The sequence below is a fragment of the Gopherus flavomarginatus genome, chromosome 8 (genome assembly GCF_025201925.1).
Source record: "Gopherus flavomarginatus isolate rGopFla2 chromosome 8, rGopFla2.mat.asm, whole genome shotgun sequence".
Lineage (NCBI taxonomy): Eukaryota > Metazoa > Chordata > Testudines > Testudinidae > Gopherus > Gopherus flavomarginatus.
Window position 1 is genome coordinate 71803860 of NC_066624.1, and position 13611 is coordinate 71817470.

At 40.3% G+C, this 13611-nt stretch overlaps 1 protein-coding gene across 5 annotated transcripts in view; it reads right to left on the reverse strand.

The window, feature by feature from the left end:
• Positions 1-13611, reverse strand: part of PIK3CB (phosphatidylinositol-4,5-bisphosphate 3-kinase catalytic subunit beta) — a 223008-nt gene that overhangs the window by 44852 nt on the left and 164545 nt on the right. For all 5 annotated transcript variants that reach the window (XM_050964001.1, XM_050964000.1, XM_050963998.1 and 2 more), the window contains one exon: positions 11783-11971. In XM_050964001.1, coding sequence (XP_050819958.1) covers positions 11783-11971 — 189 coding nt within the window. The remainder of the gene's footprint in view (positions 1-11782; positions 11972-13611) is intronic.

Consider the following 13611-nt stretch of genomic DNA (forward strand, 5'->3'; position numbering starts at 1 on the left):
CTGGTTAAGGGGCATGCATTTCTATAATTTGAAAATATGAAATATTTATTAAAATAACAGGAGTTGATCCACTTCTAGCTCACAGTCACCTATAACACTATGAGCGATTAGTAAAATTAGTGAAGTTTTACTGCCCTTGTTATTTTTATCCCTTATGGTAGATCTAGCCCTGACCAAGTATATATGAATAAAGATCTGTTAGTACAAGAAACACTAGAGAACATATTAGAATAATTGAGGAAATAGATCTATAAAAGTCTCTGAAAAGAAGTGATCATATTATCAGAACACTGTTTTGCTTTTACTAAATTAAAATATAAGCACTTTAAAATTAATCTGCCCCCTGAAAATACCTTTTCTAATGCATATATCCATGTAGTATGTATGCATATATCCATGTAGAGACAGTATGCATTGTCAGTTTAAATCAGCAACCCAGCGGGGATCTAAATGGGATATCAACACTACATTTTTTTTATTTTTTATTTTATTTTTTTTATTTACTTTTCTTTTGTGATAAGTAGCATCTATACTAAAAAACCCTTCCTGTTAGTAGGAGAATACAAATATTTCACAATGGAAAGGACCACTTAGTAAATGCTGAATGATGAAAGTAATTTACATGTTCTTGCTCTGATTAGTGAATCCGTTTATCCTCAAAGTGAGATTTCCACCTTCCACTGCATGTCAGATCAGAGCTGAATGGTTTCACTCAAATATACCAAATGTGTACTTATTTTGTAATGTTAATTAATATCCAAGGCCATCATTTAAAATTTAAGTGGCCACATTCCATGCTGATTTATATCCTGTGTAATCTCATTGACAGGTTGCCGGGGATGCACATCAATTAAAAAAAAAATTAGCTCAAATGCCCATGTTACAATCCCTGAGGAGAAAAACAATCAATGTTTCAGTCAGTGAGGTTATTTTCAGTAACACAGACTGACGAGAAGAATTGATATTTGTAGGTTTCAGAATGATTGAAAGATAGTACAAAAATTTTCTGGAATATAAATACTGCTTTGCCACAGAAATATATACTCAAACTACCGGATGTACCAGATATTCAGCCCAGAGATGGGAATATCCAGTCATACTATTTCCCTCCATCAGGGAGCAGCATGACATAGGAGCTGAAGCACCACAACCACTTGTGCTGGAACTCTAAAAATACAGTGATGCTGACACACCAAAGCAAGTGCTGAGCACCAACAAACACAGGTACTGAAGCACTGACAACATAGGCACCTCATCACTTAAACACCAAAACAAATATGCCAGAGCACCAGTGCAGGTGCTGAACCATCAAAAACACAGAGACCTACATGTTGAAGCAGATAAAAATCCCAGATGCTGATATGTCATGGCTGAATGTTGATCTCAATGGTACCTCTGAAAATCAGGACACTTATTAAAATGTATAAATATGGTTTTAGGTGCTCAATTTTAAGCAACTAAGTTTGAAAATTATAGCCCTATACTGCTCAAATCTTAGCTTAAGCAATCATTTAAAATATTTATTTCCTACAACTTAGACTATGACTGCATTAAATTGTTAAAATTAAAGACAATGGGTATTAAAGCAGGAAATGTTAACTGATGTGACCTTAGAGGAAGCAAGAGCTAGATGACTTGTGAAAGAGCCAAGAAAATTCCAAAAATACAGTCTGCTCTTGTTTACATTCCTCTTCTGAATCTGCATGAGGAGGGAAGTGTAGGCCAACTAGCTCAATGTCCCAGGTGAGCATCTGCTGATCAAAATGTGAAGGTCAAAGGACATCAGACGTACTAGTCACATCTGGATAATTTTTCCTTTCTTAAATCCATTTTTAAAAAATACATCTGCAGAACTATTAGGACAATGGGGAAGTTTATTTGGAAGTTTTCCAAACATTTAAGAATCCTTACATCTAGAGTACTGTATTTTTATTTAAATGTGCTCTTTTCAATATCAACCATGTTCAAAAATACGAAACGAAACAAATCAGTGCATGAAAACTAAATGAGATTAAGCACTCATTCCTGTGACAGAAAGGCTATATTCACACTGCAGCTGGGAGGTGTGATTCCTAGTGCGGGTAGACAGACTCATGCTAGCTCAGCTTCAGGTAGCACACTAAAATAGCTGTGTGCAGGTTGTAGAACTGGCAGCGGCTCACACTACCAGACCAAGCTCAGACCCAGGGAGTCGAGCAGGCTTGGACTTGGGCAGCTAGCCTGAGCCACCGGCCGTTCAGCAACATCCACACTGGCACACTAGCTCAACTCCAGCCAGTGAGAGTCTATCTACCTCTTGATGGGAATCACACCTCCCTGCTGCATTGTAGACATGCCTTAGAATCTCACATACATGAAGACAATACCAGGGGCATTACACCAAGAAGTGAGGAATCTCAACTCTCAGTGCTGCTAAGGTTCTAGAAGAGATACAAAAAAGGACTGAATGACACCTGAAATCTGACTGGTCTTTATATTGGTTTGAAACTCTTGCTTTTCACTAGTCAATGAACATATATGCACCAAGAATTCTTTCCAAGTGAGACTTCTTTACCACATTAAGCAATATGGTTGAATTAAAAACTCTATATTTTTATTTAAAATTGTTTGACATTTCAAAATACCCAATTGAGTTGTCTTTTTTTTATCTCCTCCCCGAGGATAACCTCCTACTGAGAGTGGATGGGTTAACTTGGATGATCTGTTTAATAAGATCTGGGGTCTGCTTTCCACACACATTCTCTACAAATCCCTCACTTAACCAAGTTCTCCCATCCTGCTGCTGGGCCAAGGTAAGAGCCTTTGGTATTCACGAGGCACCTCAGCAACAATAAGGGCAATTACTTGGACAAATTCATTCTGGATGACTCTTCAGCTGTAACATTTACAAGAATGTAGTATGTAAAAGAAATAGTAAAATTAAATTACATTATTTTCTGAGAGCTACTGTTGGTGTATTTTATTTGTTATTTTCAAAACATCTAAAATAATTTATTACAGTAAGATATTCTGCTGTTAATATTATATAATTTCTTGAGACTAGATTCTGACTGCAAATAGCAAAATTTAAAAACACCCAGAAAAATAGTTTTGATCACATTTAGTGACAACTGCTGTTAAAAATCTTCTTCGCACCACATGTCAGATTCAGTACAATGTCTGTTGCCAGTAAAAGACATTATTCAAACATCTAATGTCAAGAAATTACTGTATTTTACACAGCGGGAATTAGTTGATGCTGTTGTGATGGTCCTTGGCCATTACATAACATTTACTTTAAAATTGGTGAACATTAACTACTATAAGATATAACTTTTGAGGTACGGTAGAACCTCTTAATTTTTGCAATTCACACAAAAGTGGCAGTCTCTCTTCTTTAACAGATTTAATAACAGAGGCCAGTAATGAGGAATCATTAAGTAATACTTCATTACTTTTGTAAAATATACTACAGTATATTTATTAACACATTAATTATTATAACCAATATTACTAAACTACAACTGTGAAATTAAATAAGCTAAATACATTTTGGGATGCATTACTTGTCCTTTTTTTTATTTGAATTACTTTCTAAAACTCAATTCAGGAGACTAAATTTGACAATGTCCTTCTAATATCAAACAACAAATTGGAAGTTCAGATGTTCATCCAAAATGCTTCAGTATTTTTTTAAAATGTGCTTCACAAAGAGAGCGTGTGGGGTATTAGTATTTGCAGTATTGCTAGTATTTGTAACCTACAATTACCTCTTATCTTTATTCTGTACAAATACATTTACTGTGCAAAGTCTTATATGCACAAAACGCTCTTTAGATAAAGAAGCCTTCTTAAAATACATTGTGTATGCAAAAAGAACAGGCATACTTGTGGCACCTTAGAGACTAACAAATTTATTTCAGCATAAGCTTTCGTGAGCTACAGCTCACTTCTTTGGATGCATAGAATGGAACATACAGACAGGAGATATTTATACATACAGACAACATGAAAAGGTGGAAGTACGCATACCAAGAGAAAGAGTGTGTATGCAGTTTGAGTGAAACTGATCTGAGTGCAGAGGGACCACACAAGGTCCTGTATACCACACAAATGTGACAAACCTTTAATGAATATCTTATGTGGTGCCTGAGACCTTGCATAGTTCCCCTGTATGGGATCTATTACAACCTAATCGAGTAAGAGTCTTGTTTAAACAACTGTTTCATTTTTAATCCAAATTGAAGTTATATTATCCTGAAAAGAGATTTTTAATAATTATTTTTCTATTTTTCCATTCAGTGCAAGATCCCTACTACATGTCTGGGGCAGTGCACAAGGTCTGTACAAACACGTAACAAACATTCATGAACGCCACACAACATTCTTTTATGGGCCAAATGTGATTTATAATTTATAAAACTCATTTAGCCACTGCCACAGGGCTAACTCTCCCACTTTTCCAACACTGAGAGGCCCTATCCAAAGCAGATCAATATGATTCTGCTGCATTGAGGATAGGGTGGCAAGATTCTGGGACTACATGCAGGGGAGCCCTTGACTTCTGCATGCCAAGAAGCTCAGCTCTTTATTACTGACCCAGCATAAAAGGAAAGCACGGGAGTGAGAGAAATACTATCAGACACACAGCTCTGAGGATTTCAGAGCCATTTCTCTTCATGGAAGTGTGCTTCAAGTGTTGTGGATGCTACTGCAGCCACAGAGTATGGCATAGAGGATTCCTTCCTCCCACTCCAGGGGACTCCACTGAGCCAAGCCTGATTTAAGACTGGCATGGGGGACAGAATCTGCTCTTTATTTCTTATTCTTAATATAAATACATAACAGAGTAATAACAAAAAATATACATATTTCACAGCCAAGTATGCCCCTGCTTCTGCAAACACTTGCCCAGTGAGTAACTTTAGGCACATGAGAACTCCCATTGAATTAAATGGACCTATTCATGCGGATGAATGCTTGCAGGAAATAACATCTTAAACATTTTAGAATAGAAAAAACGGTTAAACGGTATCCGTAGGACCAGCTGGGGCACCCTCTTCAGTGTTGCACTCAGACATCAGTATATCCAGCGCCGCCGGTCCTATGCCCTCTCAGTTCCTTCTTGCCAGGAACTCTGCCCGAGGGGTAGGAGGGCGGGTAATGGAATGGAATGGACGTGAGTAATGCATCTCGAAGAACAGTTACGAAACATAGGTAACCATTTTTCTTCTTCAAGTGCTTGTTCATGTCGATTCCATTCTAGGTGACTCACAAGGAGTATCCATGGAAGTGGGCTCGGAGTTCATGGTCTTGAAGCTTGCAGCACTGCTCTGCCAAAGCCAGCATCGTCTTGAGCTTGCTGGGCAAGTGCATAATGAGAAGTGAATGTGTGGACAGACGACCAGGTAGCAACTCTACAGATCTCTTGGACAGGTACTTGTGCCAGGAAGGGTGCTGACAACACTTGTTCCCTAGTCGAGTGTGCTGTCAGGAGCACTGGCGGAGGCACCTTCGCCAGCTCATAGCAGTAGCAGGTGCAGGCTGTGATCCAGGATGAAATCCTCTGAGCAGACACTGCGGGTGACCTTTCATTCTGTCTGTCAACACAAAGAACAATTGTGTTGACTTACGGAACAGCTCTATTCTACCTACGTAGAAGGCCAGTGAAGATCGACCTACCTTGGAACAGCAGATGGAAAGCTGAGATAGCAGCCAGTTGGACCTTGATCAATGACAGAGACAAACCTTGGAGTTTGAAGTGCAGCAGATAATCCAGGGTCTCCTGCAGTGGGACCTGTTCAGCCCAAATACGCCATTCTGAGGCCCAGCACATGAACTTTTTCCATTTGGACAGGTAAGTCACTTTGGCAGAGGGTTTCCTGTTACCCAGTAAGACCTGCTGAACACGGGATGAGCAAGCCTGTTGTTCCGGCTTAGCCATGCAGTAGTCAAGCCATCAAGTGCAGCACCATCAAAAGGCTGCTGTGGTTCTGGGACAGCAGATCTGGCCAGATGCAGTGGGGCGGCTACTGAAAGACTCAGCAATGGTGCCGAACCAGTGCTGGCGAGGCCACGTGGGGGCTATTAGGATAATTCTCGCCTTGTCTTGCTTGATCTTCAGAAGGACCCTGAGAATCATCAGCACTGGCCAAAAGGTATACATCACTGCCTCTGACCAAGGAATGAGAAAGACGTCTGACAGGGAAGCCCTGTCCATCCCCTGGATCGAACAGAACACCAGTTCTGCTCAGAGTCCCTCACCTCTGGGAAATTATGCTGACAGCCTCCGGATGGAGCAACCACTCATGAAGAGATGAGCAAGTCCTGTTGAGGTGATCTGCCAAGACATTGCTGGTCCTGTTGGGATTCGGGAAGTGGGTGGGCAGAAAGGTCCTCCCACAGCCTAAGGGGAGGATCCACAAGGTCCGGGATCTCAATTAAGTACAGGGGACAACTAAAGCTATAACAGGGACAGGAGTGAGGTCATAGGGCTAAACGAAGGGAACCTGATAGGGACACTGAGCAAAGAACCCTGGACTTCGCCCACTGCTCACTGAAGGTATCAAGGGAGTCAGCAGACACTGCCCAGAGGAACTCTGCCAGGATGTGTGAGTAGACAAAGGATCAGAAATAGGCCCTGCAGTTGCAGGAAACCTCATCAGCCAACCTCCTCTCTCTGGTCTAGATGGCCAATTTGGCCAGTGTTAGAAGGAGGTTGACAAAGAGGTCCTGTGACTTTGTAGGGACACGGATAGGGAGTGCATAGATAAGGAGGTGAGGGGAAAAGTGCAGCCAAAAGTGTAACAGGATATCTAAGAGAAGACGGAAGAGGGGCTGCAACCTGGTGCACTTCAGATACACATGCGCAAGGTCTCCCTCACGCTGCAGAAAAGACAGGTGTCTGGGACAGGGGTGAACTGCGCCAAGAACATGCTTGTGCTCACGGCTCTATGAAGGAGCCGCCAACTAATATACTCAGTGGGCTTTGGGACCACAGTGGGATATAGGCTGGCCCACGGGGGTTCCTCACCCTCCAGAGGTGGTAGGAGGTCCCCCACTCATGTTGGGGTGGAATGCAAGGGTTAGGACATGAAGGGTGTTGAGCATGCACAGATGTTTCCTCGGCACAGTTTGGAAACAGACTGGCTGCAAGTTGTGCAGCCAGCTCACAGTGAAGGGGTGGGATGGTCAGGTGGGGACACAAGGCAGGGGCCTGATGAAAAGGTCCGGGGGGCCCGGGGTATAGGGTGGGCTGGGGGTGCCCTCCCGCAGGACCCAGTCAAGATATGCCCAAGCAGTGGGCAGTAAAGCAGCCCTCACCTCCTGAAGTATACGCTGGGGAGTACAATGTCTGGAGAACTCCATGAGCTGAGCGAGCATCAGAGGAGCCAACCCGTCTCCCTGGTCGTAGTCCAAGTGGTCTCCAAGTCTGGTGACTTCTGCCAGGACCAGCCTCTGTTGCACCAAGGTGAACTTTTTAACCCATGCAACCTCACATCAGTCTACTCTGAAAAGAGACTGTTTCCATTGAATGGGAGGTCCTGGATAGAGGTCTGCATCTCTTGGGACAGGCCGGCGGTCTGAAGCCAGGAGCTGCACCTCATGACCACCGCTGCCATGATCACCCTAGCCACTGTGTCCCATGCCATCTGGAGAAAGCACCTCAGTGCCCTCCTCCACCAGAGTGCTGAATCCTTGGACCAGATCCTGAGGGAGGGACTCCTTGAACTTACGGAGAGAGTCCCATAAGTTAAAATTGTACCTGCCTAAGAAGGCCTGATGGTTTGCCACCCAGAATTGCATGCTGTCTGTTGAATAAATTTTTCTCTTCAAAAGATCCAGTTTTTTGGCCTCTTTATTTTTGGGAGTTCAACTAGTTTGCCCCTACTTGTCCTTTTCATTGGCCATGGAGACAACCAGCGAACCTGGAGGTGGGTGGGTATAAAGGTACTTGAACCTTTGGCCAGGACAAAGTACTTCTTTTTGGCCCTTTTGGAGGTGGGAGGGATGGATGATGGGGTTTGCCAGAGGGCCTTGACAATTTTCAGGACCCCGTCATGCACTGGTAGTGCAACACGTGCCGGGGTAGAGGCTGAGAAGATATTGAACAAGGTGTCAGCTTGCTCTGCCATCCCCTCCACCTCTAGCCCAAGTTCTTGGCCACCGTTGAAGCAGGGCCTGGTGTTCCTTAAAATCGTCCAGCCGGCTGGCCCCTTGAGGGTCCCATGACTGCCTCATCCAGGGACGAGAACAACAACTGTACCGCTGGGGTAGGCTCTGGGTCATCATCCCTCATGGGGTAGGGGATTTTTGGGGTGGGTTCTGTTTCCTATAGCCCGACCTCTGAGCGGGTCTCATGCACGGAGCCCGGTGCTGCCAGCTGTTGCTCCAAGGCAGCGGCAGACGAGTCGTGTGAAAGGGGCATCATCATCACCAGCATGTCCCATGAACTCCAATAAGGCCACTGTGCTGGCCACTGGCCATGCTGCCAAGGCGGCGCCATAGACGCTGATGCAGCATCAGGTGCCCATTCGCACTGGTGGAGTCTTGGCAGAGGCTTGAATTGCCTTTCTGTGCCGGAGGCAGCTGCTGTGGGGGTCACTTACAGGCATAGGCCTGTTACAGTCTACACAGGGCTTAAATCCCAGAGACCAGGCATGCCCCACCTAGGGCAAAGTCCCCACTGGGACTCTTACCTTCTGACTCCTAACTACATTTAACACCTACTTAACACTGACTACTATAAACCACTATTTACAAGACCCTAAAGCTCAAAGTCAGAAGAGACAAAACCGCTAGCCCTTGCTATGCAAGGAAGGTGCTACAACTAACCATCATGGGAGGTAAGAAGGAACTGAGAGGTCATAGGGTTGGTGGCACCTGATATACCAATGCATAAGCACGGCACTCAAGGGGGCACCACAGCTGGACCTACAGATACTGCTAAGGCTAAATCTCCAATGCCTGTGCATGTGGGCATGCGCACGCCTAGAACAGAATGGACATGAGCAAGCACTTGAAGAAGAATTTTGTCTTCCTCACAAATATAGGTTACTAATGTTGCCAAATACATTACTCAATTGCCAAGTCATCCCCTTCTCTACATTAGCAAAAAAAATACCACATTCCTTCCAGAAAGTGCACATTAAGATACATGATAAATGGCAAAAATACACAACGTTATCTATATTATCTTAGGCATTTTATTTTAAAATATTTTTAAATGAAGTGCCATAATGTCATTTAATCTATTTTTCTCTAATCTTTATTTCCAAATAAAAAACCTATTCTAAGTAATGTGGACCTGTCAATTCATTTCCTACAATTGTTTAGTCATTGACCTGTGGTGAGCATACCCCAAAGCCCCTTCCTTACATTCTCATCTTTATGGGTAAATATATACCACTTTAAAATATTCTTAACATACTAAATAAAAACAAATCAAAAGCTTAAGTGAACAGTAGATGTGCAAGAGCATATTGGAATGAATAAACAATGTGAGAGAATTCATGTGTACAAAAGAATGCAAGAGGGTGAAGAATGAGTGGGTGATGCATATGACTAGTCTCGAGTTCACTGCTGTAAACCATCCAATTGCAAGTTTAGAGGGTGAAAATCAAATTACTTTAATAGCTTCAAGAGTAACTTAAGGCATGTTGGAAAGAAGGACATAATGGAAGAAAATAGATCTTCCAGAATAGTGCATATGTTCTCCTTCGGCTCTTTGCTACCTAGACCCTGGAGCAACATTTTAACTGGACTGTCCAATCAAAAGGCCCGCATGATATGTAAAGTCGATGGTGATGGTGGTGGGAGAAAGGGGGTTTTCCACATAGTGGATGAATGGGTTTCTCAGTCTCCTAAAAAAGGTTACAAGTTTTATAGTTAGTAAGTGGAGGAGTACCAGGTTCGATTCAGAAACTATTTGGAACACATGTTTATACTGTGATCATTATGCTCCATAAAACATAGTTGATTTTTAGCACAAACATTTTAAAGGTAAATAGTGTCTCTTTCAAATTATTAGTATGGTAAGTTAGTATGATAGCTTACTATAATACTGCCAATTATATCCACAGATGACAGATACCATCTTAATATGATGGTCTCTAAAATCACAAATGCCAAGTTAGTATGATAGCTTACTATAATACTGCCAATTATATCCACAGATGACAGATACAATCTTAGTGTGATGGTCTCTAAAATCACAAATGCCATTCAATGCATGGCTCCAGTAATAGTAAATTTTAAATTAAAGCAAGCAGACATACTGCAACAAGCATCTGGTTCTCTGTTAGTGTGTTGGATCTGTTAAGGCTGTCTGGGTCTGTATAGTTTTGCCTTGGCCACTGCAATAGTAAGCTTTTTTTTGAGTACACAGAAGGTCTAGGCAAAATTCCAAAAAAAAAAAATAGAAATCCATTATTTTTGCTACATTTACACTTTTAAATCAGTCTGAGAAACAGAAATATTATGACGACTATGAAATCCATATACTTTTCCTATACAAAGTTACAAACAACATTGTTCCACAACTTAAAAATTTAAATGGCCTACAGCTATCTAGCTATTACGAGATAGTTCCATAACAGAGGAGGATCTCACATTAGAATCACCTTAGAAAAATAAACATTTCATTCAGAAACCAGAATTCCACAAGTATCAGTTCATTTCAATAACTCAGAGAATATAGCAACTGAATTCAGAACAATTATATACTCCACTAATATTAAACACTGACAAAGTATAGTTTTTTAGTCATGAATCCAGTTGTGCATTGCTATGCAAATTGAGGAGAGTCATTCTAAAGCTATCACACACATTTCTACCAATTTTCAACAAGCATTACAGGACTAGGATTCTATCTGGGATGATATGAAAAATGTAGACATATGAATTAAAGTATTAAAACAGACTCGTATACCTAAATATCTGATACATTGAAACTAAAATGAGGATGACGCAATCTGTTTGACAAAATGCAATCTTAGTTTGATATTAACATCAAAACTTGAAGCCCCAATTATCTCTATAGCAGCTTTAGGAACAGCTTACTCAAGCAAGTAGTCTCACTGAAGTGAGTGACACTATACTTTGGAGCAAGATATTTAATTGAAAAATAATTGTTTTCTCCAATAACTATATATTAGCTGGTTTGAACCATCAGTTTTTCCACAAAGTTCCAAAGATTTTACCATCTGAAAAAGTACAGTCAATCTGAACCTAAGTTTTTGGACTTGCAGTTTTAATCAAGGCCCTGATCCTGGAAATGCTTAGGCACATGCTCAAAGTTGACCTGATGTATGTTTTTAGGATCATGGCCTAAAATTGGGACATGGAGAGAACTAAAGAAAATATGGAGGGGAATAAAACAATTTAACTGTGTCAATCTTATTTCTCTTTTGCGTCCTTGGGCTTGTCTACCACTCTCCTTTCCAGTCGCTGGTGGATTATGGAGACATCCTCTTAAAAATAATTTGAAAGCTTTGTCAACTCAGAGCACACTATTTGCCTGAAGTTTTTTGAGAAAACAGTGCTTGGGAACTGGTTTTTCATGTTTAACTTTTAAATTAGTATTAAAATCTGCCCAGAGACATAGGTTCTTTGAAAGCAAAAGAGTTATGGCCGAGGTCCACAAAGGTATTTAGGCTCCCAACCTCCACTGAAATCAATGGCCCAAATGCCTATTTTTTTAAACCAATGTTTAGCACAACACTTCAATGCTTCTGTGTACAAGAAAAATTTTGCTCATGATTTGCCTGCCATATTTTTACATTGCCTTTGCCATTTGCCTTACCTGAGCAACATCTTCAAGTTTGTTCCATTTTATAGACAGCAGCAGTTTTGGCAGTGATTGTGGGAAATTCTCACGACAGTCATACCGCAAAGTCCATATAAGATCCATTTCATTTTCGCATAGTTGAGTCAAGGGGTCCCTTTCCATGATTTCTTTTAGTTCAATATAGAACTTTTTGCCACCTCGACCCTAGGTAAATTAAAGTTAGCAAAGTAAGTTAAAGAATCACCAAATTTATGTTATACTGGATGTAGACTGACTAGCTTGCTCTAATAGTCTATGATAAAGCTATATTGGGAAAACAGTAGTATTAAGTGAACTGGATTCATTTCTTAGATCACAGTGGGACGATCATCAGGCTTTTATGTCAGACCTCAAATTTCTGGTGATGGTAGAACATATTTGTACAGCAGAATCTAAATTCAATTAACGAAATTATTTGAAAAAAGTTATTATACTTCTGCATAAATAACAGTAGATGGCGATATTGCTGTTTTCCCATTTAAATTGGGGAATTCTTGTTTTGACAGCAAAGTACTTTTCCCATTTATTTGTCAGCTAAATAATGTCATGGCAGTGTAAGAGTAAAAGTCAAATTAAAATCAAATGTGAAGGATGCACTTCCAACTATAACAAAAAAAGACTGGTTTTGTATGTAAATACTAACACACATTATGTTTTCTAATACAAATTTGTTTTATTCTCACAATTCTCATTTTAACGCAGAATCAAAATAAATGTAGGGCAGGAAGGGACCTTTAGAAGTCATCTTCTCTCTGGCAGCACTGAGGCAGAATTAAGTATACACAGACCATCCCTGAGAGGTGTTTTTCTAACCTGTTCTAATCCTCTAATGACAGGGATTCCATAACCTCCCTAAGTGACTTGTTCCAGTGCTTAACTATCCTATGTCAATTATTATAACAGGTTAAAAGTTAACATAACTTTGATTACTAGAACTTGGAAATTAACATTACTTTTAAAAATTAGGTTTACTAAGAACAAATCTTCATTTAAAAGACACAGTGGTCAGAGGATGCATCCTTACTATGCAAACTGCAAGGAAGGAAAGCTGATCAACATAATCTGAAAGTCATATAGACGCATAATTACATGTAATAGATGTTCCTGCTTCTAAACAAAGATGGACTCTACGCAGAGACATTGATAATCTATTTTCACTGTGTATGAAGCTCTGAAGCAACCTGAAAACTTGAGCAATTAGTATGGAAACTTCCTTGGATCTTGGGAAATCAGAGTGGATTCAGATTTTTTTTAAAGTGGTATTCTTTTTGTATGAAAACCTTTTTCCGTCCTTGTAAAAGTTCAGTTAAAATTATAGGCCAAATTGAAGACAATATTGTTTATGTATCAAACAGTTTCACTTCATAGTAACATTCTGTAGAGAGTTCCTAGCTGACAAAATAATTCAAATGCTACATACATTACTACTTCAAATTTAGCTCTTATTAGACAGGATGAGTGCCTGAGCCTTGCAATGTGCTGAAAAGTTTTAAGTAAATATCTTCAAGCAAAAATATCATTTAAGAATAAATTGTTTAACAGAATAGACTTAAAATAGCTGGTGTAATTGAAATGTTTGTTTCGTGAGTTATGAAAAGTATGCACTTTGTTCTTATGTCAAAATATACAGTAAATGAGAAAGTCTTGAAAATAAAGTGATTTTGTAACTGAAAGCTTTATTCAAGAAAGCAGTTTTCATGTTCCTAAAAGATAATAAATAAAAGGTCTTGATTACAAATAATGTCAAACTGAGATTCTGCTGTGTAAGTGGTAATCTCATTGACATATTCAGTTGCTTGTAATAG